General features: G+C 44.2%; 2 protein-coding genes and 1 long non-coding RNA gene across 10 annotated transcripts in view; 1 reads left to right on the forward strand and 2 right to left on the reverse strand.

Moving 5' to 3' along the window:
* On the reverse strand, window positions 1-16,625 carry LOC149303865 (protein orai-2-like). 3 transcript variants are annotated; one of them, XM_089480992.1, is made up of 2 exons: window positions 15,967-16,625; window positions 1-2,357 (listed from the first exon to the last, which is right to left on the reverse strand). In XM_089480992.1, exons 1-2 carry the CDS (start codon window positions 16,261-16,263, stop codon window positions 1,776-1,778), a joined length of 879 nt encoding a protein of 292 aa, XP_089337118.1. In that variant the 5' UTR covers window positions 16,264-16,625; the 3' UTR covers window positions 1-1,775. The 3 variants fall into 3 exon arrangements, with proteins under 3 accessions (XP_089337118.1, XP_089337121.1, XP_089337119.1); XM_089480995.1 differs by lacking the exon at window positions 15,967-16,625 and adding an exon at window positions 15,400-15,929; XM_089480993.1 differs by lacking the exon at window positions 15,967-16,625 and adding an exon at window positions 15,432-15,928.
* Window positions 16,032-26,752, forward strand: LOC149303866 (uncharacterized). Its single transcript, XR_016272007.1, has 3 exons — window positions 16,032-16,113; window positions 19,531-19,872; window positions 26,670-26,752. It is a non-coding gene; the product is annotated as an uncharacterized LOC149303866 (long non-coding RNA).
* The window catches only part of FBXL19 (F-box and leucine rich repeat protein 19), a 36,795-nt gene continuing 34,859 nt past the window's right edge, over window positions 25,501-27,436 (reverse strand). For all 6 annotated transcript variants that reach the window (XM_089480960.1, XM_089480962.1, XM_089480958.1 and 3 more), the window contains one exon: window positions 25,501-27,010. The gene's annotated coding sequence lies outside the window, so the exon portion shown is untranslated. The remainder of the gene's footprint in view (window positions 27,011-27,436) is intronic.

Below are 27,436 nucleotides of genomic sequence, written 5' to 3' on the forward strand. Positions count from 1 at the left end.
TCTGGGACACCAGCTGTAAGAAAGTAAGATGTGAGGAAATGACACATTCTATTAGGCTTCATCACCTCCCATAACCTTCTCAGCTCTTAGAAAAAGTGAAGACACTGATGTTGTCTACTAAGCACAGCACAGTTGAGGAATGGCAGGAGGCACTGAGGACTGGTCCTTGCTGTTGCTAGATGACGGCAAAGAGCTCTCTTTCCATCCCCTCATCTGTTTCAGAGGTGGTCATGCCAGCAGGCAGCTGGTTCAAAGGCATGGGTACAAAACTATGTAGGAGAAAAACGGTAGCGGCTGCCAGTACTGGCAAATGAGTGGCTGGCATTGAGTCAACAGTAGTGAGAAGATAACCTATTCACCTATTTCTACATGGCCTACTGCCAAACCTTTCCCTAGCATTAAACATATCAGGCCTACTTCTTACCCTCTCCTAGTTTCTCCTTGCCATATGTTTAGGTGTCTTTAAAGGTCTCATTGCAGGCGGAAGAAGAAATCGGGTAGGTGAGCCACTATACCTTTTTTTAAAGATGTTTTCCTAGGCTCCCCTGAGCCTTAGTCTGTATAACATACAGTGAAGGAGCATGGGCACTGCAATCCAAAAAGTCTAGGAAAGCCACAGTTCTTAATCCCTGCAATAATCCAAAAGATCTCACATCAGGCTAGGCCAGAGCTGATTCTAGGCCTGGAGCACATGGCTCTTTTGAAAGTGGAAGTAGATGTGGCAGGGCATATCTTCAAACATGAAGTTTGGATGTAGGGAACAGTAAAGAGAAAGGGAACAAATTTCCTGCCCTTCTATTCATAGCTTATTTCTTATATTTGCGACAGTCAGCTGTAAGGAGCTAAGATGTGAGGAAGTCATTGTATTTTTATGCCATGCACACTTTCTCATGTTAGACAATCCCACTCCCTGGTTTCACTTTCTTATATGAATGGGGCAGCCTCCTTATGTGCAAAGAACAACAGTTGATGGCACTGTCCCCATTTCTGGCCAATACTGGTTCAAGTCCCAGCATCCTCAACAATCCCCTCAAGGGGGAGGGAAGTTGACCAATAGATGCTGATGGCCCCTACCACAGACATTCCCACTTCACAATGAGTGGCAGGGAGAAAAGAGCAGAATATTTATTTTGATTGCAACTCCGAGAAGTGAGGATTCTGAAAGCTGTAGTCCAAGGGAAAAAAACATACTGGTTCTGGAAGGAAGAGACATGATAAGAGTTTACTGGTCCAACTTTTCCCAATTTGCATGCTTTCCATTCCCATTTTTTAAAAAATCAGATCATCTGACTAAAATATCAGAGAGTTTGAGGGAGATGCAAAGAGGAAACAAACTGTACCCAAATAAGCAAAGTCTTTGTGCTTCCTCTCGGAGGACAGATGGTATCTCTTGCCTCAGAAGCTATATTTTGTTGCATGATAAAAACTCCATCAAGCAAAATGTCTGTGTGTGGGCAGGATATTTGAATTTCCACAGCTCCATTTAAAGGAGAAATCTATTGTAATAAATCATTCTGTGTTTCAACACTTTTTTACTTTTTTAGGGGGAACATGAGTGAATTTTGTGAAAGCTACAAGAAGAAAAACCTAGAAAGTCACAGCAGCTTTTCGGTTACAGTCCAGCCATACCAATCGCCTCACAGTCATACCAATTGCTTCACCGAGACAAAGTCACAACATGAGTGAGATGGCCTCACTTCTTTCTCTGGAGAAATAATCATCCGCAAGTGCTTACACCAGTTGTGGTATTTTTCAAGCAAAGGTCACCCAACCTCTCACACCACCTGCAATGCTGTGGCTTCTCCATCCAACTGATACTTGATCTGGTTGAGTTCCTCCAACTCTTGCTGGTGCCGGTCTGTCTTGTGCCCCACTAAGGACCGGTAGAAGTGCAAGGCAAATATAATGAAGACCACACCAACTGGAACCATGATGACAGTAGAGGCCATGGCGGCATTCCATCCAGAATTGTCCTGAGAGGCCATGGTTGAAGCAGTGGTGTTACTTGTGAGAACCGGCGCAGGGGTGCAGCACTTCCCAACAGGATCCATGCGCCCAATGGGCATAAATTTGACCCAACAGATCAACACCACTTCTGTAAGAAAGAGGAAGATTCCCAAAGCGGTTGAGAAGCCCCAAGCCAGCTCAATATAGTTATGCATGCGTTCATGGGGAGATTCATTGACAGAGTTGAGGTTATGGATGTTGCTAACAGCCTCAATGTTGGGCAGAATGCAGGTACTGACCATGAGGGCAAAGAGGTGGACAGCCACCAGCACCGTGGTGCAGGCACTGAAGGCGACCAGCAGCTCTCGGGGATAGTCATAGTCCTCAAGTTGCACCTCCACCATGGCCACCTGGGGATGGGACAAGGAGGAGAGTTAGGATTATTATCGCTCACAATTCTCTTTGCATTTCTACCCTATTTTTCCCTCAAAGAGCTCAACGTAGCACATTCATGCCTAGAGGACACCGGAAGGATTGCAGAAGCATCTGGCTATGTCCTCATAGACAGATGCAAAATTATTACAGTGGCCCTTCCACATCTGCTGGGGTTTGAGGTGTAGGACCCCCATGAATGTGGGAAAACTGTAAATTGAAAAAAACACTATTCTTTTTTCATGAGACAATAACTGTCTAGGAATTTCCAGGTCCTCCAATGCAACTCTAAGGTCAACATCTGCCAGAAATTGATCACAGAATCATGCTGGAGGACCTACAAATGCTTAGAGAAGTGTTTTCTCTATGAACTTCTAGGTTCTCCAGCACAATTCTATGGTCAACTTTTGGCAAAGTTGTGCTGGAAAACCTAGTGATTCCTAGGGAGAGCATATTGATCAAATCCACAAATAATCACATCTACAAAAGTCAAAGCCACAAATGTGGAGGGCCAAGTGTACTTCAGCTACTGAAATCTCAAGGAGGATAGCAGATGATGTAATCGCTTCACATCTGATTACGGGGATACAGCCAGACACTTTTTTGATCCTGCCCCCCAGCTTTCCCCGAGGCATGATAGCCATGGGTGGGGGACTGTTATGGTATGTCCAGGGGTGCTAAAGATAGCTTAGTATAGTATAGTTCTGCATGCTATGCCAAGCTATGCACCATTGCAACCATGGTTTCCCTCCCACCCAGCTATTTTGCCCACATACCAATCCTGCAAAGTAGGTTTAAAATGAGAGTAACTGGCTTAGGTTTACCATCTGGTGTTCCTGAATGAGAGGGAATCTGAACCTGAGTTTTTTTTTCCTTTTGTCCAACACTCTCACCCTACCACCATACTGGCTTTGCCAACATTTATACTGCAACATACTCTCTACTTTCAGACATTCCAGGGACAGTGCTATTTTAAGCATACTTTCCCAGAAGTGAGACCCTCCAAGACCAACAACCATTCTCTGGTTAAGCGGATTTAAGTTTAGGATAAGGGAACACATACTACAGTGTCTCTATAATAGGTATTTTCTTCAAAAATATTGGAGAGTATATATTGAGGAAAATAATGCATTCCTTGTTGTATTTGTTATCCACCCTTGAGTCCATCTCGACCTATGGCAATCTTGTAGATGAGACATCTCCAAGACTCCCTGTCCTCCTGCTCTGCTTAGTTCCTACAAATTCATACCCGTGACCTCCCTTCCACCTTTCCTAGTATTATTGTTTTTTTCTAATGTGTCGTGCCTTCTCATGATGTGGCCAAAGTACGACAGCCTTAGTCTAGTCACCTTGGCTTCCAGAGAAATTTCTGGTTTGATTTCTTCTAGTACCCATTTGTTTGACTTCTTGGCTGTCATATCTTCAGCAATCTTTCCACAGAGTGCAATAAATTCTTACAATTTGCAATAAATATCTACAGTGTGCAATAAATCCAGCCACTCCTTCATCAGAGTTCCTGAGAGAAGTTCCTCCAGCACCCTGCTCAGAGATGACACCGTGCTGCCAGCTAAATTCCCACACAAACCTCTCATTTCTCAGTCTATCTGCCTCACTCTAGACCAGTGGTTCCCAACCTTCCTAATGCCGTGACCCTTTAATACAGTTCCTCATATTGTGGTGACCCAAACCCATGAAAAGGTTAATAATAATAATAATAAAATAGGTGTTTTCCAATGGTCTTAGGCGACCCCCATGAAAGGGTCATTCGACCCCCAAAGGGGTCCCGACCTACAGGTTGGGAACCACTGCTCTTGACCAGGAGTTCTCAAACTCTGATCCTCCAGCTGTTTTGAACTTCATCTCCCAAAAGCCACCACTAGCAGGACAGATTCTGGGAGCTGAAGTTCAAAATATCTGGAGAGCCAAAGGCTGAGATGCACTGCTCTAGACAATTTCTCCTTTCCTCTTGCCTGTAGCCACATCACAGATCACTGAAAACATGGCCTTTGTAGACCATTAAAACTTTAAAATTCCATGAAATTGTACTGCAAATAATAAGTCTTGCCAATAATAATTTCAGATGAGAACAGAAAGAGAAGGCAGTATGCAGCTTGTCTTCTTTTCCCTACTGCTTAAATTCCCAGCTCGGCCATAAAACCCACTGGGTGACCCTGGACAAGCCACACTCTCTCAGCTTCAGGAAATGGCAAACTTCCTTTGAACAACTCTTGCCAAGAAAACCCATGATAGGCTTGCCTTGGGGTTGCCATAAGTTGGAAAAACTTGAAGGTACACAACAACAAGACTGAAAGCTTCTGTAAATGGCCTTAAAACACGATTTTTACTAAACCCCATATTGGCACTAATACCTTTTCCAAGGATCTAGAGAAAGTTCCCCATATTCTGGTCTGACCGGTCTCAACTCCAACTCTGGCCTGAATCCCAGCACATTGGCTGTTTCCCCAGAGAACTGGGGGCAGGATAGGGGAGTGATAGCGAAAGGAAGAATTTAACTCACACTGACACAATTCTTCCAGTCTGGCCAGGCACCAAGACTGGTGAACTTTACAAAACCTGAGAAAGGAGAGCCCACCATCCACAAAGGGATGTTTGGCCAGACACCCCAATATTACTGCCAAGGGGCTGTTTTGTCAATAGTAAACTCTAAAACCTAGCAACCTTGAAGCACAGAGTCAAGTTATTTGGGGAGCAGAGGGTGACAGGAGGAGGCTTATTTTCAGAAACTAGGCCACATTAAACAAAATAGTGTCAGCTGGTTGGCACAGGCTCAGTATGGTGACACGTGTTGGTGACTCTGACAGAGCTGCCAGGGCGTTAAGAAGTTTGGAGGAAGGGGCAAGACACCCAAACTACGGCCTTACTAACTCAGGTTGTCCTTGTCCCAAATATGCAGAGGAGAGAGACAAACAAACCAACCCTGGCACCAAGGAGGTGCAGTGCCTCTGGACTCGTACAGAGTGTGCCTCTCCTTTAAGACAACAGAATTTTATTTTATTTTTTGAGAAATAGAGTCATGGACAGGGTACCTCTGAACCTTCCCCAATTTGGAAATAGATAGACTCCTGTAATGTTAAATGCTGGGTGACACTAAGGTTTCATTCATACTTCACTGCTCTGATACCACTTGAACTGCCAAGGCTACATTGTATGGAATCCTGGCGTTTGTAGTTTGGTGAGGCACTAGAGCTCCCTAGCAGAGAACACCTCATGTGCACAATCCCAAGAATCCATAGAATGGAGCAAAAGGAGTTAAAGTGGTGTCTTAGTGCTATGAAACCAGTGTGAGCCAGTGTGGTGTAGTGGTTTAACTGCTGGACTACGGCTCTGGAGACTAGGGTTTGATTTCCAGCTTGGCCATGAAATGCACAAAGTGACCTTGGGCAAGTCACACGCTCTAAGCCTCAGGGGAAGGCAATGGCAATCCTCCTGTAAACAAATATTGCCAAGAAAACCCCATGACCCCCTTAGGGTTGCCATAAGTCAGAAGCGACTTGAAGCCACACAACAAAAACAACACAGTGCTATAACTGTGTAGTGTGGAAGAGACTGATGAAAGCCCAAATGATCATATTCTGATTAAGGCAGCAGAAAGCTCTGTCCCACTTTAACCTTGAAACTTCTGAAATAACAGGCATCTCTGAATATACAAAATGTTGACTCCTGTATCTGGAATAGAAAAGACTAAGGGCAGCCAGATTTCAGGCCTTGGTAATGGGTCTCCAGTTTTTGTGTGTCATCTCCAGCCAAAAGATGAGGGTGCAAATGTCCAGGTTTTTTTGGGAGCGGGTTTCATCTCCAGGCAAGACGAACTGGGTGCAAATCTCCAGCTCAGATGGTAAAGGAGAATCTTACCACAATTTTGCAAGACTTTAACTGATTTGTTATTGCAACTTGCAAAGACTCTCCAGAGTGTCTCTATTGATTTAGTCCACTTCCTTGTTCCTTCCCAGTTAGCGTCATTCCAGTGCTCACCCTCTGCTCTGCTCTGCACTCACCTAAGAAGCAAGAAAGCTAGATTACATGTTCTTTATCCCATCTCCTTAAGTAAGAAAGAAGGGGAAAATCCACTTATTTCACTTGGATCTGGAAACAGACCCTTTAGCTAAGAATTCAGCCTGTTTCCAAACAGGAAAATGTTATTTCTGTGTGTGTTTTAATGACAAAACTCTTAGCAACGGGGTTTGGTACTTAATGGAGCAATCTTAAGTCTCAGGTTTTGCCCCAAAAATCTCAGGGCCTGAGACAATCCTAAACTGGCAACTCTGGGGAAGACAAGGGAAGTGTTGCTGAATTTAGAAGATAGCTAAGATTCAGACTCTGTAGTACTGACTTGTTCAACCAGTATGCAGAAAATCCTAAGAATGGCAGGTTTAGACTCAGAAGATGGTGGAGTGATGATAATAATCTTAGCTATGTGGATGACACCATATTTCTAGCGGAAAACATCACAGACTTGGAACAATTACTAAAGACGGTAAAAGATGAAAGTGCAAACGAAGGCTTAACGTTGAAGATTAAGAAAACAAAAATGATAACCATAGAAGAAATACATAAATTCAACCTAGACAAGAAATTGAAATCACTACAGAGTTCCCGTATCTAGGATCAAACATAAATCAGAATAGAGACTGCAACTAAGAAATAAGAAGATGACTAGGGAGGGGAAGGGCAGCTATGAAACAACGAGATAAGATCTTAAAGAGTAAAGACATACAACTGAGCATTAAAGTCAGAATTGTCCAAGCCATTGCCTTCCCCATCACCATGTACGGAAGTGAGAGCTGGGCAGTGAAAAAAGCAGATCAAGAAAAAAATCAATGTGGCGCTGGAGATGAGTGATGAGGATACAGTGGACAGGCAGAAAGGCAAACAAATGGGTCCTAGAACAGATCAAGCCTGAAATCTCCCTGGAAACCAAGATGATCAAACTGAGGCTGTTGTACTTGGACCACATCATAAGAAAGTACGACTCTTTGAAAAAGACAAAAATGCTTGGAACGGCGGAGGACAGTACACCAGATGGATTAGGGAGATCATGGGAATGCATCTACAGGACTTGAGAAGTGGAGGATAGGGGGGCTTGGAGAAAAAGGAAAGCCCTCCCTTCAGCCACCATCTTGCGGGGAGAGAGGCAGGCTGGCTCCAACTGCCTGCCTGGAAGAAGGAAAGCCCTCCCTTCAGCCACCATCTTGGGGAGAGAGAGGCAGGCTAGCTCCAACTGCCTGCCTGAAGAAGAAAAGCCCTCCCTTCAGCCACCATCTTGGGGGGAGAGAGGCAGGCTGGCTCCAACTGCCTGCCTGAAGAAGAAAAGCCCTCCCTTGTATTGTTTTTAAATGGTATGGGTGGGTTTTTGTATTGTTGGGCTATGTATTGGTTTTGATGGTGTTTTTGTAAACCGCTGTGATCTGCAAGGAATAGCGGTCTAGAAATAAAATTTCATTCATTCATTCATTCTTATCCAAAGGGCCAACATGAATCAGGGCCAACTCAAGGGCAGTTAACAACAGTCAGCAGTACTGACTGCTGGTTGCTAGAGAAGGATGCCATAATAATAATAATAATAATAATAATAATAATAATAATAATACTTCTTTTATTTGTATACCGCCTTTCCTCCAAAGCGGTTCACATATCATAGTTATAACATATTACAATACAATGGAATACAATACATCAAAAATGTCATACAGATTAAAAACCTTAAAAACAATATATCAAACAGTCACGCTATCAGTTTTGGCTAGGCATCCTGGTCTTATTGGGTTGTTATATCTCTAGATAGAGTTGGAAGGATATGCTAACTGAAAAAGATGGGTTTTCAGTGCCTTTTTAAGGGCTTCCAATGTGGGACTGAGTCTGATCTCTTCCGGGAGTGCATTCCAATAGGATGGATAAAGCTTCTCATCTTTCACACTAGCCATTAGACTCTGATTTCCTTCAAAGTGCCAGCTCCCAGCATTTCCTGCTCTAGGCATGGCCCAGATGGCAAGCTCAGGGCCAGATTGTTTTTCACCTCCCTCTGTGCTTTTTGGGGAGATTTCTTCTAAGAGCAATTGGCCGAGAAACCCACAATACCTGCCCAGCCATGCTGATGGGTAAACAGGTTCACCCAAGGATTTTGACCAAGTATTCAACTCTTGGCTCCAGCAAGGGAGGGCCTTCTGCCAGCATTTCCCCATTTTTCCATGCTCCAGAGGTTCCCTTCCTTCCAGCCTTACAACTTTGTCACTTAGGCCCTCTCTGGAGGACACTACACATTTCCAACACTGGTATCACTCCCATTTACAGAGTTAAAAGCAAAAATGCTGTCATAGTTTTGATCCTCTAAATGTACAGTAAGCCCTCCATATCCATAGATTCCTTATCCACGGCTTAAAAATATTTTTTAAAAATATACATTCCCAAAAGGACGCCTTGATTTTGCCATTTTATGTAAAGGACACCATTTTACTATATAACTGTATTTAATGGGACTTGAGCATCCACGGATTTTGGTATCAATGAGGGGTCTTGGAACCAAACCGCAGAGGATGCCAATGGCCAACTGCACCCATGTGCAAATAGGGTTGCCATTTCAGGATTCTCCCAGGCCCTGAAGTTACCTGGCCAAGTCTGAGACTTAGGGACAGCCCCTGGTAATGCCATCACTGAACATTAAATACCACTAAGTGCACTAAATACCCCCCACAGTTGCCCACAGCTTATCAGTCAAACACACACAGACAGAGAATGTATTTCCTTCTTTGGAAATTAAAGTTGCAAATGCAGTTTGACACCATTTTTACTGCCTTAGCTCCATCTAACAGAATCCTGGCATTTGTCGTTTTGTGAGGCACCAGTACTCTGTGGCAGAGAAGGCTAAAGACCTTGTGAAGCTACATACTAGGATTCCATAGGATAGAGCTACAGCACTTAAAATGGTGTCAAACAGCATTATTTCTACAGTGTAGATGCACCTTCAGCAGAAACCTTACCTTAAGGGAATGTTTCCAGATCAAGGTGGCACAAGGCAAGGGGATTATTATTGTCAGCTACTAATGAACTGGGATAAGGAACACTGAGAGCCAGTGTGATGCAGAAGTTGGACTACAATTCTGGAGACCTGGGTTTGATTCCTCCACTGGGTGAACTTGGACAAGTCACACTCTCAGCCTCAGGGAAAGGCAAAGACAAGCCTCCTCTAAACAAATCTTGTCAAGAAAACACCGCGATAGGTTCAGTTCGCCTTAGGGTCAATATAAGTTGAAAATGAATTGAAGGCGCACAACAAAAACCACAAACTTGCATGTTGAAATAGCAAGTCAATCAAGCCTTGGAAATTAGAGCAAGATGAGCTGGAAATTTGTCTCCAGGCCTTTATTTTTTCCTGGAGCTCAGCTCTATTTTTATACTCTCATCTCCTGCTTGGAGATGACCCACAAAAATGGAGACTTGACCAGACCCTGAGATCTGGCAATCCTATATGCAAGAAAGCCATGGCCTGTTCCTACCATATGTGCCATCTGGGAGGCAAAACACAGAAATATGCATAATCTGCAAGAAAAGCTTCACTGTGATCACTTTTTCTCTTTCAAAAGCAAGCAAGGGAGACCTTAGGAACTGTGTTGGACTTGGCAAAGCTTAACCTCTTTGTCTGTGCTCAGAGGCACTCTGCTCCTTTAGGTCCAAGAGTGAGATGTAGTCCTGAAAACAAACTTTCCAGGGCTTTAATAAACCTCTGTTTTTACATCCCAACTTCATGATGAATTTACTGAACTCTTCTGGGGTATGGTATGCAAAGTGGTTAGGTAATTATTACTACCTGAAAGTAGAACTGTTATTCCATTTTAACTGCCTTAATCTTTCTTAAGGAATCCTGAGGTTTATAGTTTAGTGAGACACTAGATCTCTCTGGGTGAATTTTCCAGATGTAATTTCCTAAACTACCAATTTTAGGATTCCATCAGATGGAACTATGGCAGTTAAAGTGGATTAATAGTACTATAATTGCATAATCCTGGCCAGGGACTGCCATGCTATGGGAGCCTTTTCAAAGAAAATAGCCAGTGAAAAATGAGAGGGGGAAAAGTTGACCTTCCAGATTTTCTTTTTTGGCCAGCAACTCCCATCACTTCTAGCTCCTAGCCAATAATGAGCGGTTATGGGAGGGCAGTGTATTCAAAATCCTAATAAAAGCTGTAAATATTTTCATTGGATCATTACACATTATACATAAATCCACCAAATTTTGTAAATCTAAATATATATTGAGATGTTTTTAAAATATGTAGATTATTTTATTATGTATTGAATTATGGTTTGATTTAACCTGTTTGTTAATCTGCTCCATACAAAAAACATGTAATATTCTTGTACTACTTCTAGTATAGAATGACATTTCATAATGGTACTACAACATCAGTCCTAATCCAGTATCATAATTCGGTTGAGAAATTGAGTAATATGTTGAAATCTATCTATCTATCTATCTATCTATCTATCTATCTATCTATCTATCACCAAGATGCACTGCCAGATGCATTCAAAACAAATTTTAAGGATGCAAATTCTGCCAAAAATGGCTGATGGCTTTGTTCTTTGGATAAAGCAAACAAAGCACGGTTTGCTTTGCATTAAATGGAATAAAAATTTTTAAAATAAAAATAATAATAAAAGAGATGAGATTTGAATCTAAGACATCCCTTATCACAAGCTCCTATTCTGGGCCACCAGCTCTCCGTTTCCACAGATGTGTGCTCAAACACCCTGTTGCCACTTCCTCCAAAAGCAAAATGGCTGTGGTTTTTAGAGCAAAAACTTTACAGTTTTTTTCCATCATGAACTCTTCCACCCCAAAACTGTTGCTTCTGAATTAGGCCTTGCAGCCAGTCAAATTTCTCAGATCCTCCTCCCTTCCTGGCTTAAGCTCCCAGGTTGCTTTGGTTACAAAGCAAATGAGATCACATAGTGTGGAATGCAGTTTTGCACAAGGACCTGGCTTGAGCAAGGACAGGGCATAGTGGATGATGTGTGCCATTCTTATCCCAGCCTTCCTGCTCCCATTTTATCTTCCGAATGACCCTGCAAGGTGGGCAAAAGCCTGGGAAGAGGCACTAGCACCAGCTCTGTCATGGGGATTCAAACCCAGTTCTTCCCTCAGTTTCAAGTCCATACTTTCTTTTCACTATACTATGCTCTCTAATGAAAGCCACAAATGAAGGAAAGATGGCACATTTCCAAAGGCATAATTATGTTCAAGACCAGAGTTCGAATTCCAGCTCAGCCATGGACACCTCCCCAGGATGACCTTTGGCAAGTCACACTCTCTCAGCCTCAGAGGATGCAATGACAACCCCCTTGTGAAGAACTCTGGCCAAGTAATCCCCATAATAGCTACACCTTAGGGTCACCATAATGATTTGAAGAATCACAACAACAGCTTCCCCAGTTTGAAGTCCACCACAGCCTCTTATTACTATACTACACTCTCTGACCAAAGCCAAAGATGAAAGAAAGATGGCACATTTCTAAAGGCATGTAGACCAAGTATTTGGATCGTCGATCCAGCATGCATACTGGTTTGAGCGTTGGACTACAATTCTGGAGACCAGGGTTCAATTCCCAACTTAGCCATGGAACTCATTGGGTGACCTTGGGCAAGTCACACTCTCTCCGCTTCAAGGGAAGGCCGTGATGAACCTCCTCTGAACAAATCTTGCCAAGAAAACTCCATGCTAGGGTCCCCATAGGTCAGACATGCCTTGACGGCACATAACTACAAACTGGGTTGGTGGCGGTGGACGATCCATGAACCAGTTGATCACTTTAGGGCTAAAACAGAGGCCAGATTTTCATGGTTAAGATTGCAAGCCCATGCCATTTGCTCCACTGATTCAGATTTATTGCTGAAATAGCTGGGCTGCACTGTGCATATCATGCTTGGCATCAACTCAATAGGTTTGCTGTTGTGTGCCTTCAAGTTGTTTCTGACTTATGGCGACCCTAAGGCAAATCATGGAGCTTTCTTGACAAGATTTGTTCAGCAGGGGTTTGCCATGGCCATCCCCAGAGGCTGAGAAAGTGTGACTTGCCCAAGGTCACATGGCCGAGCCAGGATTCGAACTCTGTTGTCTAGAGTCCTAGTCCAATGCTGAAACCACTACTCCATGCTGATTCTTGAACTCAATAGGAAGCTTTAGGCAATCCAAATGACTTCTCATGGCCCTTCATTCACCTGGAAAACAGGTAGCCAAAGACCAACATGCCACCTCACAGGGTTGTTTTAAAGACCGCTGAGAGAGTGTAAAGTACTGTACTCTATAAATCAACATATTATTAAAAATGCAAGTATGATGGACTTGACAGTGCAAAAGGTGGCTATGAACAGCAACTTTAGCTAACTATCCATTATGGGAAGAGAAGCAGAGAGAGAAGAAATATTAGTCCTCCAGGACAAAGAATTAAATATTCACCAAAGACAGGGATTAAACACAAATTGGAAAAATTGGAAATTTACATGAGGACCCCAATCGCCCAATGGTCACAGCAGTGGCCATGCTGCTTAGGGGATTCTGGGAATCGTTATCCACAAAAAACAATGTTTCTAAAACTTTGGAGTTAAGCAAAAAATCAGGTTCCACGCTCTAGGAGTAAACTGTCCAAAACTGCATCTGCACTGCAGAAATATTCCAGGTTGACACCGCCTTAACTGCCATGGTTCAATATTATGGAATTCTGGGGAATTGTAGTCTGTTATAATCCTCTGTTCCTCAAATTCTGTTCTAGTTCCTCCCCCCAAAGGTTTTATTAATTGCCTTTATTTATTGCAGGTTGTGTTAATCTATGACCATAATAAAGTTTCTATTCTATTCTATTTATTGCAGGTGATAGGTTTTTTAATTTTCAAGCAGACGCCCTAAGCCTACAGGATAAGGTGTGGTGCTTTTGAAATACGGCAGCCTTGAATTGGCAGAGAGCCTAGCTTTGGTGGATGGCATAGGACTGGCACAGCCCAGGATGCCAAGAAGAAAAGCAAATGGAGGAAGATAATGGAGGAGTCCAGCTTTCAGAAATGCAATAACTCTTGGGCAGAGTTTTGAAAGAGAAGGCTCATATGTTTCTACTTGGGCTATCTATTGCTGTGTCCACACTTCAGAAATAATCCGATTTGACACCAGTTTAATTGCCATGGGTCAGTGCTATGGAAATCTGGGAATTGCAGTTTGTCACACCTTCTGCGCAACAATTCCCTGAATTCCATAGCATTGAGCCATTGCAGCTAAAGTGGTGTCAAACTGGATCATTTCTGCAGTGTGGATGAAGCATTGGAAAACAGTTTCCAGAGTGAAAACTGGAAAGGCCTCCTAGACCTATATTGGTTGTACAGAAGGTTTGGATGTGCAGAAGGTTGTGCAGAAGGCATACATACAGCAAACAACATCTGCTGAAATCCTCTCTTCCAGTCAAACATTTAGGGTTGTCCTAAGTCGGAAACAATTCAAAAGCACACAGCCACCGCCCTTGAGCACATATGCGCTCAAGAAACCGAGAACTTTCTCTTAAGGGAAACAAGAGCCGCCCTTGCCCACCTTCAAATGCAACATGCTATAAGCATGTGAAAGCGACCAGCTTTTGATGTGCTTTTTCATAAAAACAGGTATAAGGACACATTGCCTCTGAGCATGTTGTTGTTCTGTGTCTCCAAATCATTTCCAACTGATGAAGACCCCATCATGGGGTTTTCTTGCCAAGATGTGTTCAGAGGAAGTTCGCCATGGTCTTCCCCTGAGGTTGAGAGAGTGGGACTTGCCCATGGAAGGCCTTCAGTTCAACTCCACTTTTGCCCAGGGAGACCAGATGTCCTCCTCTTCCAGGACATGTCCTCCATTTCAACCTGCTGTCCAGGAGGAATTTCATAATGTCCTCTGCTTGGAGCCTGCCTAAGAAGCATGTATTTATGTTTCCCTTTTTCTGTAACGTCCGACATTCTGTGGCACCTTGTCCTCCTTTGCGGTGATGGCATTTGGTCACCCTGCCTTTTCTGCTTCTCTTGCTTGCTATCATCCGCACCCGAAGCAGACGTTTAGCCATGCTCCAGATGCTTCATTTCAGGGGTTTCCCTTGCGATTCCAGGCAGGAAAGGGGAAGTGAATCACAATACCAGACAGCAAGGATGTGTATGTGTCAATGAACATGAAGGCGCATGTTACAAACCGAAGCTTGCATTTCTACACTGTAGCCCAAACTGGGAAAGAATAAAAACCTTTGCAACCATCCTAGGAAAACCATCCTAAGGAAGAATTAGGATATTCAAAGTGATGTCAACAAACTTTGGGGGGGGGGGGGAACCCCAAAACAAATTAATGTCCCCATCACAACTATGGAGGGTTTAACATTTTGTAAGCTTCTGCTTTCTGCCTTGCTTCAAAATCCCCCCCCCCCCCCATATACTTTTTACAGCCAGCTAAAAGCATCTCTATTCCTTGCCTAAGGAAACCTTATGAAACCTTATGAAATCCATAGGGTTGCCTTAAGTTTGCATAGGAATAGAGTTTTGTATAGAGTTTTGAATATATTTTAAATTTTAATGTGCAATGCTTTTCAAAATTGTTTAATTGGGTTTTTTTTACACTCTATCTATATTTCAATGCTGTGTTATGCGCTCTTTCAAATACCATTAGCCGCCTTGAGTTTTTATGTGGAGAGAAAAGCAGGATATAAACAAATAAAATAGTAACAACAACAACAACAACAACAACAACAATATTCCAGGTGGGGCCTGACCAGAGCAGAATAGAATGGGAACTATTACTTCCCTGGATCTAGACACTATACTTTTATTGATGCAGCCTATGATTGCATTGGCCTTGTTAGCTGCCGCATCACACTGTTGACTCATGTTCAGATTGTGGTCTACTTGGACTCCCAGATCCCTTTCAGATGTACTTTCATTCAGCCAGGTGTCCCCCATAACCCTATATCTGTGCATTTCACTTTCCTGCCCCAAGTGCAGTACCTTACATTTCTCCCTGTTGAAGTTCATTTTCACTGACCTTCTTCTCTTCAAGGACCTCTGAGTGGTATATAAGTCTCTAGCAAGAGGTTGAGCAGCATGTTGTGGCACAGAAAGGGAGTGCCTTCCAAGGGTTAGAGCAAATTATTTCAAGCCCCAAGAAAGAGCATAGTGTGGCAGTGGAAGGGAGCATGGGCCAGTGGTTAGAGCCACCCCCTGCAAGCCCCAAAAGTCCAAGGAAGAGCATAGTGTGGCAGTGAAACTCTGCATGAACTAATGGTCAGAGCCACTAATTGCAAAGCCCAAAAGTCCAAGAGAGAGCACAGTGTGGCAGTGAAAGGCAGCCTGACCCAATGGTTAGAGTCCAAGAAAGGAGCGTAGAGTGGCAGTGAAAAGGAGCGCATGGCAGAGCAGTCAAAGGCAGCATGAACTAGTGGTTAGAGCCAGCTACCGCAAGCCCCCAAAGTCCAAGCGAGAGCAGAGCGTGGCAGTGAAAGGCAGCCTGACCTAACGGTCGGAGCCACTGCCTGCGAAGCCCGGAGCCTAAGGGAGGGCTCCCTGCAGGGGGCACTGACCATGGCGAAGCCGGAGAGCAGGGCGGAGGTGCGGCTGGAGGCCTTGAGCTTGGCCCGGGAGAGGTAGAGGCGCCGCCAGTTGAGGGCGTGCAGCGAGTGCTGGTTGGCGCCCATCAGCTCCAAGTAGCTCCTGCGGACGAACTCCCGGTAGGTGGCCGAGAGGCCCGGCGGCGAGGAGGAGGCCCCCGCCGGGTTCAGCGGCTCCCGCTCCGCCTCCACCCCCTCCGAGGCCCCCTCGCCCTCCGAGGCCACGCTCCCGCCGCCCCCGCCCCCGCCCCCGCCGCCGCCGGCCTTCATCGGGACCCGGGCCCGGGAGGATGGGAGCGGCAGTCGCTGGGAAGGGGCTCCGGGGAGGATGGGAGGGGAAGAGGAAACCTTGGGGATGATGGGAGCGGGAGTAGAAGAGGAAGCCCCGGGGAGAATGGGGAGGGAAAGGCGACTGGGGATGATGGAAGGGAGGCTCTGGGGATGATGGGAGCGGTGGTGGGGGCGATCAAAGGGGGACCCCGGAAAGAGGAGCCAGAGAGGAAGAAGCCCAAGGGCTGCCTCTGGAGAAAGTGGCCCTTTTCCCCGGAGGAAAGAAAGGGAGAAGGGGGAGCAGGGCAGAGGGAGCCCCGGAGCAGCCCGGACCCGGCCGGCGGGCAGAGAGAGGCGGCTGGGCTTCGAAGGAAGGAAGGAAGGAAGGCAGGAAGAAGGAGGCAGGCAGGGAGGCAGGGAGGCAGGGAGGGAGGAGGCAGGGCTGGGGCTGGAGGGGGGGCTGGCCTTGGGCTGCCGGCTTTTAAAGCGAAAGCACCCGACGGAGAGAGCAAGGAAGAGATCGACATTATACACACACGACACAAGTCTAAGCATTACATTATATGTGTACAATATATGCATATTTACACCCACAGACACACACAGACTTATAGATAGATAGATAGTGACTGGTCAGGTTGGTTGAAACTCACAAAAAGAAAAATTATATAGTGTGTGTGTGTGTGTGTGTGTGTATATATATATACACACACATACATACTATATAATTTTTCTTTTTGTGAGTTTCAGGGAGTGACTGCAGCGCCCAGAATCCCCCAACCAACCTGACCACTCACTATATATGTGTGTATATATATATATATATATATATATGTATATATATATATATATATATATATCTGTCTGTGTGTGTCAATATACACCAACATTTCACAACATTCCTCCCCCTGGCATTCCTCTCCTCCTTCCCTCTTCCTCCACTCCCTTTGCATTCATTCGCCCTCTCTCTTTCCTGGGACCATCTGCATCTTCCACCGGTTCCTTCTTGGCTCAAGTGTCACTCTCTCCAAGGACACAAACATACACTGCCAGCAAAAGGATCCTCCTCAAACCCTTTTGCTGTTGTTGTTGTTGTTGTTGTTGTTGTTGTTGTTGTTGTTGTGAGCCTTCAAGTCGTTTCCAGTTTAGGATGAACCTGGGATTTTCTAGGCAGGTCTCTTCAGGAGGGCTCTGCCTTTGCCATCCTCTGAGGCTGAGAGAGTGTGACTTGCCCAGGGTCACCCAGTGGGTTTCACGGCTGAGCAGGGATTCGAACCCAGTACTCCAGAGTCTCTGTTTTCAAATCACCTGTGGCAACCTCATGAATTTAGTACGGTCTGCTGCTGCTCCACCTGGTATTTGTTGGCCGTCTCCCATCCAAGTATTAACCTGGGTTGACCCTGCTTAGCTCCCAAGATCAGATAGGATCCGGTGCCTTCCGGACCCTTGGACGGTGCAATAGCCAAGGGGAGGCCATGCCGGTCCAAAACAAGACTTCAGATGCTTGAGCCTTTCTAATCCTTTCTTCACTCCCTTCAGTTTTAGACTAGCAATTGCATTGTGTTTTTTTAAAGCTAGTTATTATTCAGTTTCCCATAAGCACCAAAGCGGAGTGTATTTTTAGGAAGTTAATTCCTACCGTGAACTCTGTGGAACTTGAGCCCGGTTCCAAGATTTATTTACTACTGTACTTAGCTACTACATTCATATCCTGCCGTTGTTCCTCCAAAGGCTTTAAGGGGCTGGATAGAACTGACCCACTAGTTTGTCCTTCGCACAACACTGTGAGAGAGTGTGTAGCTGACCCAAAGTCAGAGTTATGTGACATTTATTGTTCAATATGGGGATCATCCGAAGCTAGATTTCCTATCTTCCAGCTCACTATTCCAACCGCTATGTATTTGTAGGCCTAAATTTGTTAACCCAGGCTGTCTGCAAATACAGCTGCAATCTACACCTGCCACAAAATGCGGTGGCCATAGAACAGCACATTTACCATTCAAGTTATGGATGGCAAACACGATCGCGCCTCTGTTACAAACAAGCCTGCAGACCTCCCTGCCAAATAGAAAACCAGCACAACAAGCAAACGGTTGGGTCCAGAAATGTCCTGAGGGGCTAGTTTTCCATCTGCAGGGAGTTTGCCATTAATGGAAAACACTAAAAAGTTGCATGCCCTCTCATTTGTGGCCCGAAATAGTATAGTCAACTTTGGCAAGCTCTGCTCCAACTTCAGGCCTCTACCCTTTCATCCCAGAGTCATATTATCTTTTTGGTCTCCGTTTCCCAGAATCCCCCCATTCACTGTTGTTGCTGGCCATGCTAGCTTGAGTGATTCTGGGAGTTATAGTCCAAAAAGGTCACCTTTCTGTTGCACAGGTTTCTACTTCCGCCCCATTTCAATATGGGGAATGTGAAGAGCTGGCCTTCCGCTGCATGTTCACTGAGGCTGCATCCGCATTGCAGAAATAATCCGGTTTGACACCTTCCTAATGGCCATGGCTCAATGGCAGGGCATTCTGGGACTGGTAGTTCTGTGAGATACTTAACCTTCCTCAGAGAACTCTGGTGCCACAACAAACTCCAAACATCTATAGGACGGAGCTGCAAAATTAAAGCAGTGTCAAACTGCATTAATTCTGCAGTGTGCCAGCAACCTTAGTTAGGCCAGTCAGATAGAGCTAAGACCAGTTAGGGGCTCATCTACACTGCAGAAATAACGCAGTTTGACCCGACATGAAGTGCTGTAGCCCCATCCTATGGAATCCTGGGATTTGTAATTTTACAAGGTCTTTAGCCTTCTCTGCCAGAGTCCTGGTACCGCACCAGACTACAAACCCCAGGATTCTGTAGGCTGGAGCCATGGCAGTTCAAGTGGTGTCAAACTGCATTATATAATAATAATAATAATAATACATTTTATTTATATCCGGCCCCTCTGTGCAACGCAACCTGGGCGGCTTACATTAAAATAGACAATCCAACATTAAAATATACAATCCCATGACTCCCGAACCCACCTCCCCTTAAAATACAATTAAACAAATTAAAATTAAATCATTTCTGCAGTGTGGATGCTTCATAGAAAGAAAGGGACTGAAAAGATCTGAATAGGGTTTGGTGGAGGCTGAGAATGCCTTGAGAATTCAGGAAGACGTGTTCTTTTCTTTGAAACTGGGGCGCTATAAAGAACTAAGGCTGATGTTTACTTTATTTGTTTATAATAAATCTTTACTGTTTTCTACATCTCTTCTCTGGGTGTTTTAGCATTTCACAAGAAAGAATGGTCACATTTGATCACCTTGGACCTATCCATCAACCCAGCCATCGTCCAGTATAGGAGTCACTTGGGAAGATCCTGAGAGTAAAAGAGCAAAATGAGTGATAGGAGCTCAAGGACTGGAACTGCAGTGCCAATCTGGATAAGGGTTCCTTCAGAGTAACTTTTCCAAGCTCTGGAAGAGGCATCCAGAAGGACAGGACTGAAGTCAACGCAGTGGCATTGCTAGGGTTAATGGACACCATTAAGACTACCGCATCCTGTGTCAGAATGTGGGTCCATCTTGCTGAACTTTGCTGAAGACTCCTCACCATCCATTCCAAAGAAAGGTAGCCAATAGTTACTCACCATCTGTATATCCAATAACATCATAATCTATAAAAGTAATGCTTTTATTGGGTCAGCCAAAATGCGCAATATATGTGTTGCAAGCTTTCGAAGCTCCACTGGTTTCTTCATCAGGGAAGGTGTTAAAAACCATAAAGGAGAAAACAGCTGAAGATGTTAGTCATGGGCCTGCATTTTGCTGTTTTTGTTCTTAGTTCAGATGGTACGGAGGGGTATCTCTTTCAGGCTGGCACCTCCTCCTCCTGACCATGGGGCTACAGGAGATTCTCAAAGTCCAGGAAATTTAACATCCATTTGCAACACAAAAAGATACTTCCTTTGCAAACTGGTATGTCTCCATCCTTTGTGAGGCCACAGGCCCCTTTGTTAGGCAGAGGACATTTTTGGTTAACCCCTAAAAGGTGGAGTATGTTATTGGGTTTGCTATATGGCCAACCTTTGGATGTGAAGTCGAAGGCTTTCATGGCCGGCATCCATAGTTTTCTGTGGGTTTTTCGGTCTATGTGGCCATGTTCTAGAAGAATTTTTTCCTGACGCCAGATGCTGGTGAAACGTCAGGAAGAAACTCTTCTAGAACATGGTCACACAGCCCAAAAAAGCCACAAAAAACAACCTCTGGATGTTTACCATTGGTATATAATTGGAAAGATGCCATAGCTTTATGAGCTGCTCCATCTCAAGCAGCAAAACGCTTTGGGTTGACGTTAGCCAGTGGTGTAATCCATGGTGTCATCCCCATGGGCCTCCTGGGATGGGGATGAGGATGGGGAGAAGAGTCTCATCCCAAGGAAATTGGCATCCTGCTGCCATCGTCCCACCCTGCCCTCAAAAGATAGAAGGCCCCCGCATCAAGAAATTATTTTATCTAGAAAAGATCTTCACCTTCATATCAAACAGCCTTCCCGCTCAGAGGACAATGGCAGAAAGGGGTCTCGAAAACAAGCCCTACAATGAAAGGAGCTGGGGATGTTTAGATTGGAGAAGAGAAGGTTAAGAGGTGATATGATAGCCCTGTTTAAATATTTGAAGGGATGTCATATTGAGGAGGGAGCTGTCTTGTTTTCTGCTGCTCCAGAGAACAGGACCCAAAACAATGGATGCACACTACAGGAAAAGAGATTCTACCTCAATATTAGGAGGAAGTTCCTGACAGTAAGGGCTGTTTGACAGTGGAACACACTCCCTTGGAAAGTGGTGGAGTCTCCCTCCTTAGAGGTCTTTAAACAGAGGCTGGATGGCCATCTGTCAGGGATGCTTGGATAGTGAGTTCCTGCATGGCAGGGGGTTGGACTGGATGGCCCTTGGGATCTCTTCCAACTCTATGATTCTGATTCTATGAGACAAAGAGATCAGGAGGGGGCAGCCAAGAGAAAGGTCCACAGATTCACTCTTGTACCCACTCCCCTAAGGGACCAGCATGTCAAGAACAAATCTCCTTTCTTTCCTCTTAACTTTCTCTTCTCCAGGCTGAACATATTCAGCTCCCTAAGTCTTTCCTCCCAAGGCATGGTTTCCAGACCTGTTACCATTTTGGCCACCCTCCTTTGGGCACTCTCCAGCTTGTCAACATCCTTTTTGAATTGTGGTGCCCACAAATGGACACAGCATTCCAGGTGAGGCTTGACCAAAGCAGAATAGAGTGGCACTATTACTTCCCTTGATCTAGACACTATACTTCTGTTAATGCAACCTAGAGTTGCATTGACTTTTTAACTGCCTGATCACACTGTTGACTCATGTTCAACTTGTGGTCTATTAGGACTCCTAGATCCTTTTCACATGTACTGTTGTGAAGTCAACTGTCCCCCTTCTTGTATTTGTGCATTTCATTTTTTTTCCTGCCTAAGTGTAGTACCTTACATTTCTCCCTATTGAAATTAATTTTGTTAGTTGTTGACCCAGCTTTCCAATCTCTTAAGGTCATTTTGAATTTTGATCCTGTCATCTTGGGTAATAGCTACTCCTCCTAATTTGGTGTCATCTGCAAATTTGATAAGTATGCCCTCTATTCTTCCAAGTAGTTGACAAAGATATTGACTGATAAGACAGAAGACTACCTCATACCGAGTCAGAATTTGGGTCCATCTTGCTCAACCATTTCTCTAAAGATTCTTCCCTTATCTATCTTTCCAAAGAAAGGCAGCCAGTGTTCACTTACTATTTGTATATACCTGTAATTTGAAATTGTCATAATCTTGTAAAATGCTATGTCAAGGAACAAAATATCTTGGGTCAGCCCTGGTCAGAATTCTGGGTTCTGCATGGAGAGCTACAGCCATAAGGGGACATAGGAAGGGCTATTTGTTTGTAAGAAAGGCATAAGCAAGGTTTTTATTATTTTAAATTTCTAACAAAGCTACCTTCTCCCTCTCTTTTCTTGGCAGCGTAGATTAGATTCTGGTTGCATCCGCACTGCAGAAACAATCCAGTTTGACACCAATTTAATTGCCAATTTTGCGAGCTGTAGTTTGTGAGACATTTAGTCTTTTCAGTCAGAGTGCTCTGGTGTCACAAAAAACTTCCATTCCCAGAATTCCATGGCATTGAGCCATGGTAGTTAAAGCAGTGTCAAACTGGATTATTTCTGCAGTGCAGATGCAGCCATTAAGAGTCTTCTTCCAGCAGTACCTTTGCGTCATTTCAGGAATATATCATAAGCCAGTCTTTTCCACTTCAGAATAAATGTTTTATTGCAGTTTGAACCCAGTTCTTTGTCTGTCCAAGTCCAAAGATAAGCACTAGAGGAAATTAAATGGGGATTCCCATGGAAATGTTCTTTGTTTTATCATCCTGATTGTAAATTGAAATCTTGTTCTCAAAGAGTATTTGCATTTCCATCCCCATTTTATGGCACCAGGATGTTAAAACCTGTAGCAAAGCAAATCAGTAGAGGGCAGGTTTTTCCTCAGTGGCTGCCAAGTAGTTAAAAACACAACTGAATTGAACTTAAATAAAAATCATTCCAAATCTCAAAAAAAATTACATACTTTTTTGTCAACCATGGGCTGTCAGCCTTGGTTGGTTAAGAAATACATGGGACTTCTCTCAATGCTGGTCTTTTCCAAAGTGCAGCTCACCAAGTATGGCCCAACAAAAGGAGCTTCCAAAGCAGTTTGCAATTCAATATGATGAGAAGCCAGCATTTCATTGAGATAGCAATAACAGAATTGCAAGACTGAAAACTGGAGCAGGCTCTTGTACCTTTAATACTTGTGTTGTTGTTGTGTGCTTTCAAATCATTTCCAACTTATGGCAACTCTTAAGATGAACCCATTGCTAAAATGGTGAAGGGTCTGGAAACCATGCCCTATGAGGAACGACTTAGGCAGCTGGGGATGTTTAGCCTGGAGAAGAGAAGGTTAAGAGGTGCTATGATGGCCCTGTTTAAATATTTGAAGGCATGTCATATTGAGGAGGGAGCAAGCTTTTTTTCTGCTGCTCTAGAGACTAGAACATGAAACAATGGATGCAAGCCCCCGAAAAAGAGATTCTACCTCAACATTAGGAGGAACTTCCTGACAGTAAGGGCTGTTTGACAATGGAACACACTCCTTCCTTGGAGATTTTGGTGGAGTCTCCCTCCTTGGAGGTCTTTAAACAGCGGCTGGATGGCCATCTGTTGGGGATGCTTTGATTGAGATTTCCTGCATGGCAGGGGGTTGCACTGGATGGCCCTTGGGGTCTCTTCCAACTCTATGATTCTATGGCATTTTCTTGGCATGTTTCTTCAGAGGGGGCTTGCCTTTGCCACTGCCATTCCCTAAGGCTGAGAGAGTGTGACTTGCCCAGGGTCACTCAATGGGTTTACATGGCCGAGCTGGGAATCAAACCCTTTTCTTCAGAGTCATAGTCCAACGCTGAAATCACTACCCCACACTGGCTCTTAATGGTTGCGTATAAAAGGGAACTTCAGCATCGGTGGCTTGTTACCTGGTTGTGTGATAAGCAACGCCTCCTGAAATTCCCTCTTCTACATAACCAATAAAGGTACAGGAGCCCTCTCCAGTTTTCAGTCTGGCAATCATAGAGCCAATGCATCTCTTTGGAGCCTAGATCTTAACCTTGATGTGTCTACTTAACATAACCAGTCTCAGACTGGCACACAACCAGCATACAACCCAAGTGTATTGAAGTGTTGTTCTTGAACACTGTGATGCAGCACATCTACTGAGTTGGTGGAAAGTACCAGGGGACACCTCCCTCCCCAGAGCCTAAATCATGAAGTTCACTGGGTTTGGGGTGGCCAGATTGAAAACTGGAGAGGGCTCCTGAACTTGTAAAGATTGTGTAGAAGTGAGAATTTCAACAGAAGTTTCTTGTTACTTGGCTGAACTCAAAGACATAGATAGCCATGTTAAGTCTGGAAAATCAGCATGCAAAGGGATGTTGTAGCACATTTGAGACTAACTGAAAGGAAGAAGCTGGAAGCATGAGCTTCTGTAGACTTGAGCCTACTTCCTCAGATGGTGGTGTGACAAGCAACGCTTGCTTAAAAAAACCCTTTGTTCTGCACAACTACTGAAGATACAGATGTTCTCTCCAGGTTTCAGTTTGGTAACTGTAACTGGGTTACTTTGAGCCAATCCATTCAGTCCCACCCTACCTTACCTCAGAAGGCTGTTGTGAGCATAAAATGGAGTAATAGTGATAAGGCCACAGAGACCTCCTTATATGAATGATAGGCCATAAACAACTATCCACATCCACTGCCACTAAATTATTCACAGCACTGCTTTTGCAATTTTTGCTTTTCAGATTGCAGGTGTGTGTGTGTGTGTTTGAGTTATTTGAGATTCCCCCCCCCCCCCCAATAAAAACAAATAAATTCCTACAAGTAGAGAACTAGCATGGCAGAGGGAAAGGTGCTAATTTTCTACCTGGAAGGAAGTGTGTGTATTTATATGTGTGTGTGTGTGTGTGTGTGTGTGTGTTTAAATGCATCTAGGAAAATATATGCAATACTGTGAGTCTCTACCTCTAGCCTGAAACAGTAAAGTCCACCTCCTGATTTTGCCATTTGCCTAGACAAAGATGGTGCCAACCTCTAGAAGAGGAACACATACATACAGTGGGCCCTCAGTATCTGCTGAGGTTTGGTTCCAAGGCCCCTCACTGATACCAGAATCCATGGATACTCAAGTCCCATTAAATACAATGGCAGAGTATAATGATATCCCTGATATAAAATGGCAAAATCACAGTTTGCCTTTTGGAATTTATTTTTTAAAAAATATTTTCAAACCGTGGATAGTTGAATCCGTGAATATGGAGGGTCAACTGTATATAAAACAGGGGGAGTCCCCACCAAGCGTCAGTGTTGTAGACTCTAAAATGAGCCTTTTCCCAATGCAAGGCTGTGACATGCCTCCAGTTTCCATTCTGTCAAGGGCTATCTTAAGCCACCAGTAATCTGGAGTGGGCAGCAAGTAGCCCTCCAGATGTTGTTGGACTACAATTCCCAGCGGCTGTAGGCAGCATAATTAATGGTGAGGCATACTGGGAGTTGCTGTCCAACAGAGAGCTTCATAGTTCTCATCTGTGCCCTATAGAGTGTAACCCCCCACCCCGCTTGTCGGCGCTAACACAAAAGAAAAACAAAATAAAACCTCTGAAAAAACCAAAAGGAGAGTTTATAAAAAATATGTCCAGAAACCATAAAACAGAACCCATTAAAATTAAAAAATAATAATAATTAAAAAACCCAACATTTTTATTCACAACACTTTTTTAAAAAACAAAAAAGAAAACAAAACAAAACCAAGGAGTGGGGGGTGGTGGAAAAATAAACAAGAAAAACAAGAAACAAAACCAAGCAGGCTTTTAAGACCAAAACACATATTTCATTTGTTTTGTGTTTTTTTTAAAAGATTTTGTTTTGTTTATATAGCAAACAGTTATTGTACAATAACAGAACCCCTGAAATTCAGATTGGAAACTGTTCTCACGGCCCCCGCCCCTCTCAACAGTCCCAAGAGGCTGGGATGGAGGTGTGCAGGCTGAACACTGCAAAAGACACATTGCTCCAAACTGGATTTCTCCCCCATTTTATTTTACTTTCTCTCTCCCCCCCCCCAGTGTTTTTTGTCTCGACGGATGGGTGAGGAGGAGAGAAGTGGGCACCTACGTGATTCAAGTTGTATGAAGGATGAAGGCTTGGGGAGCAAGCATGGGAAAAGGGGAGACGAGAGAATACAGCTGTGGTCTGCTAAACTAGGAGAAGGTCCATAGGGCTGTCAGTGGTAGAATGTGTCTAGCTTTGCTTGTGGTAGTGTGTGTCTGGCCCCTGCTTGGTAGTGTGTCTAGGAGAGATGGCCATGACAGACCAATTTCAGGTAAGGGGGAACCTTGGAGCATTTTGGGAAGGCTACATCTTGGGGGGATTTGAAGCAAGAGGAAGAGAATTTCAGGAGGAGATATTTCTCCATATGCTTGTTATCATTCCAGGAGCAGTCCCTTTGTGTTGGAGAGACAGCTGCCTATGTGTCAAGGATGTGAGTGTATGCCTTTCCAGTGATTGTAGGTGGGAAAAGCCGTGTAGGGGAGGGAAGCAGAGGAAAAAAAAAAAAAAAGGGGGGGGGGAGATTCATTGCTTGCATCCCCTCTGTCCAAAACACATCTCTGGCCATGGATACCGTTCCAAATTGGTCCATCCGCCTCCCTGACCCACATCAAACTTTCCCCCTGAAAGCAGCAGTCTTTAACAGACCCTTGGATCATATTCTTTTTTTTCACCATTTCTTTTTAAACCTGAGGTATTTTTCTTTTCTCTTTTTTTTAGTTACAACATCCATTCAAAACAAAGATTTAAAACGAAACAAAAGAACCACCCCAAACCCTAAAGGATATGTTTGAAACAGCACCTCCTCGTGGATCACCATCCTTGACTGTTGGAGGAAAGGCAAGGATGGGTCACCATGGCACAGGTAATGAAACTCCTCACCTCTTTTTTTAATATTACCCTTTTGTTCTGCGTCCCCCCCATCCTGAACGCAGTGAAAACTGACAGCCACATGTGGCTATTTCTTAGTGTACAAGAAATTGAGAGCATAGGCCCAAGTCTACCTGGGAGGGAGCTTGCTCTGGTGAGATTTAATCCACTTGGTTTGCACCATGGTGTGTCTGGAGAGTGGAGACAAAATTAAGAGAAGGCAATACAGTACATATTTATGCTGTGCCAGAAGGAAAGTTGACATTTTATGGATGTGGAACGACCTGTTGGACTTCTCCCCACTTCCCCATGAAGGCAGAATCCCCCTGCTCTACTACATCATCTTCTTAAGTCTCCTCCACTTTCCCCACCTCTCAAATACGTAATACTTTCTTCTTAGGAGTGTATAAGGGATGACTTAGGAAGGAGAAAGTCCAGAAAAGGGAGCAGTTGGGGGGAAAGGAAAGATACCTTGGCCCTCTTTGGCTAATGGAGTGAGAGGGAAGGATTTTTATTTCATCAGACAAATAAAATAAAATAAAATAAAACAATTAAACCAAACCAATTTTCTGAAAACAATAAAAAGAGCACCCAACAGAAGCTTTTAAAAAAAAACA

The sequence above is a fragment of the Sceloporus occidentalis genome, unplaced genomic scaffold, assembly GCF_023333645.1.
Source record: "Sceloporus occidentalis isolate IW3139 unplaced genomic scaffold, rSceOcc1.0.p SCAF_14, whole genome shotgun sequence".
Taxonomy (NCBI): Eukaryota; Metazoa; Chordata; class Lepidosauria; order Squamata; family Phrynosomatidae; genus Sceloporus; species Sceloporus occidentalis.

Bases quoted from the DNA above. Each gene is read 5' to 3' on its own strand.
- LOC149303865 (XM_089480992.1), bottom strand. From the start codon at position 16,263: ATGAAGGCCGGCGGCGGCGGGGGCGGGGGCGGGGGCGGCGGGAGCGTG. The intron at 2,358-15,966 runs GTCAGTGCCCCC...TCCCATCCCCAG, and splicing joins TGCTCTCCGGCTTCGCCATG to GTGGCCATGGTGGAGGTGCA.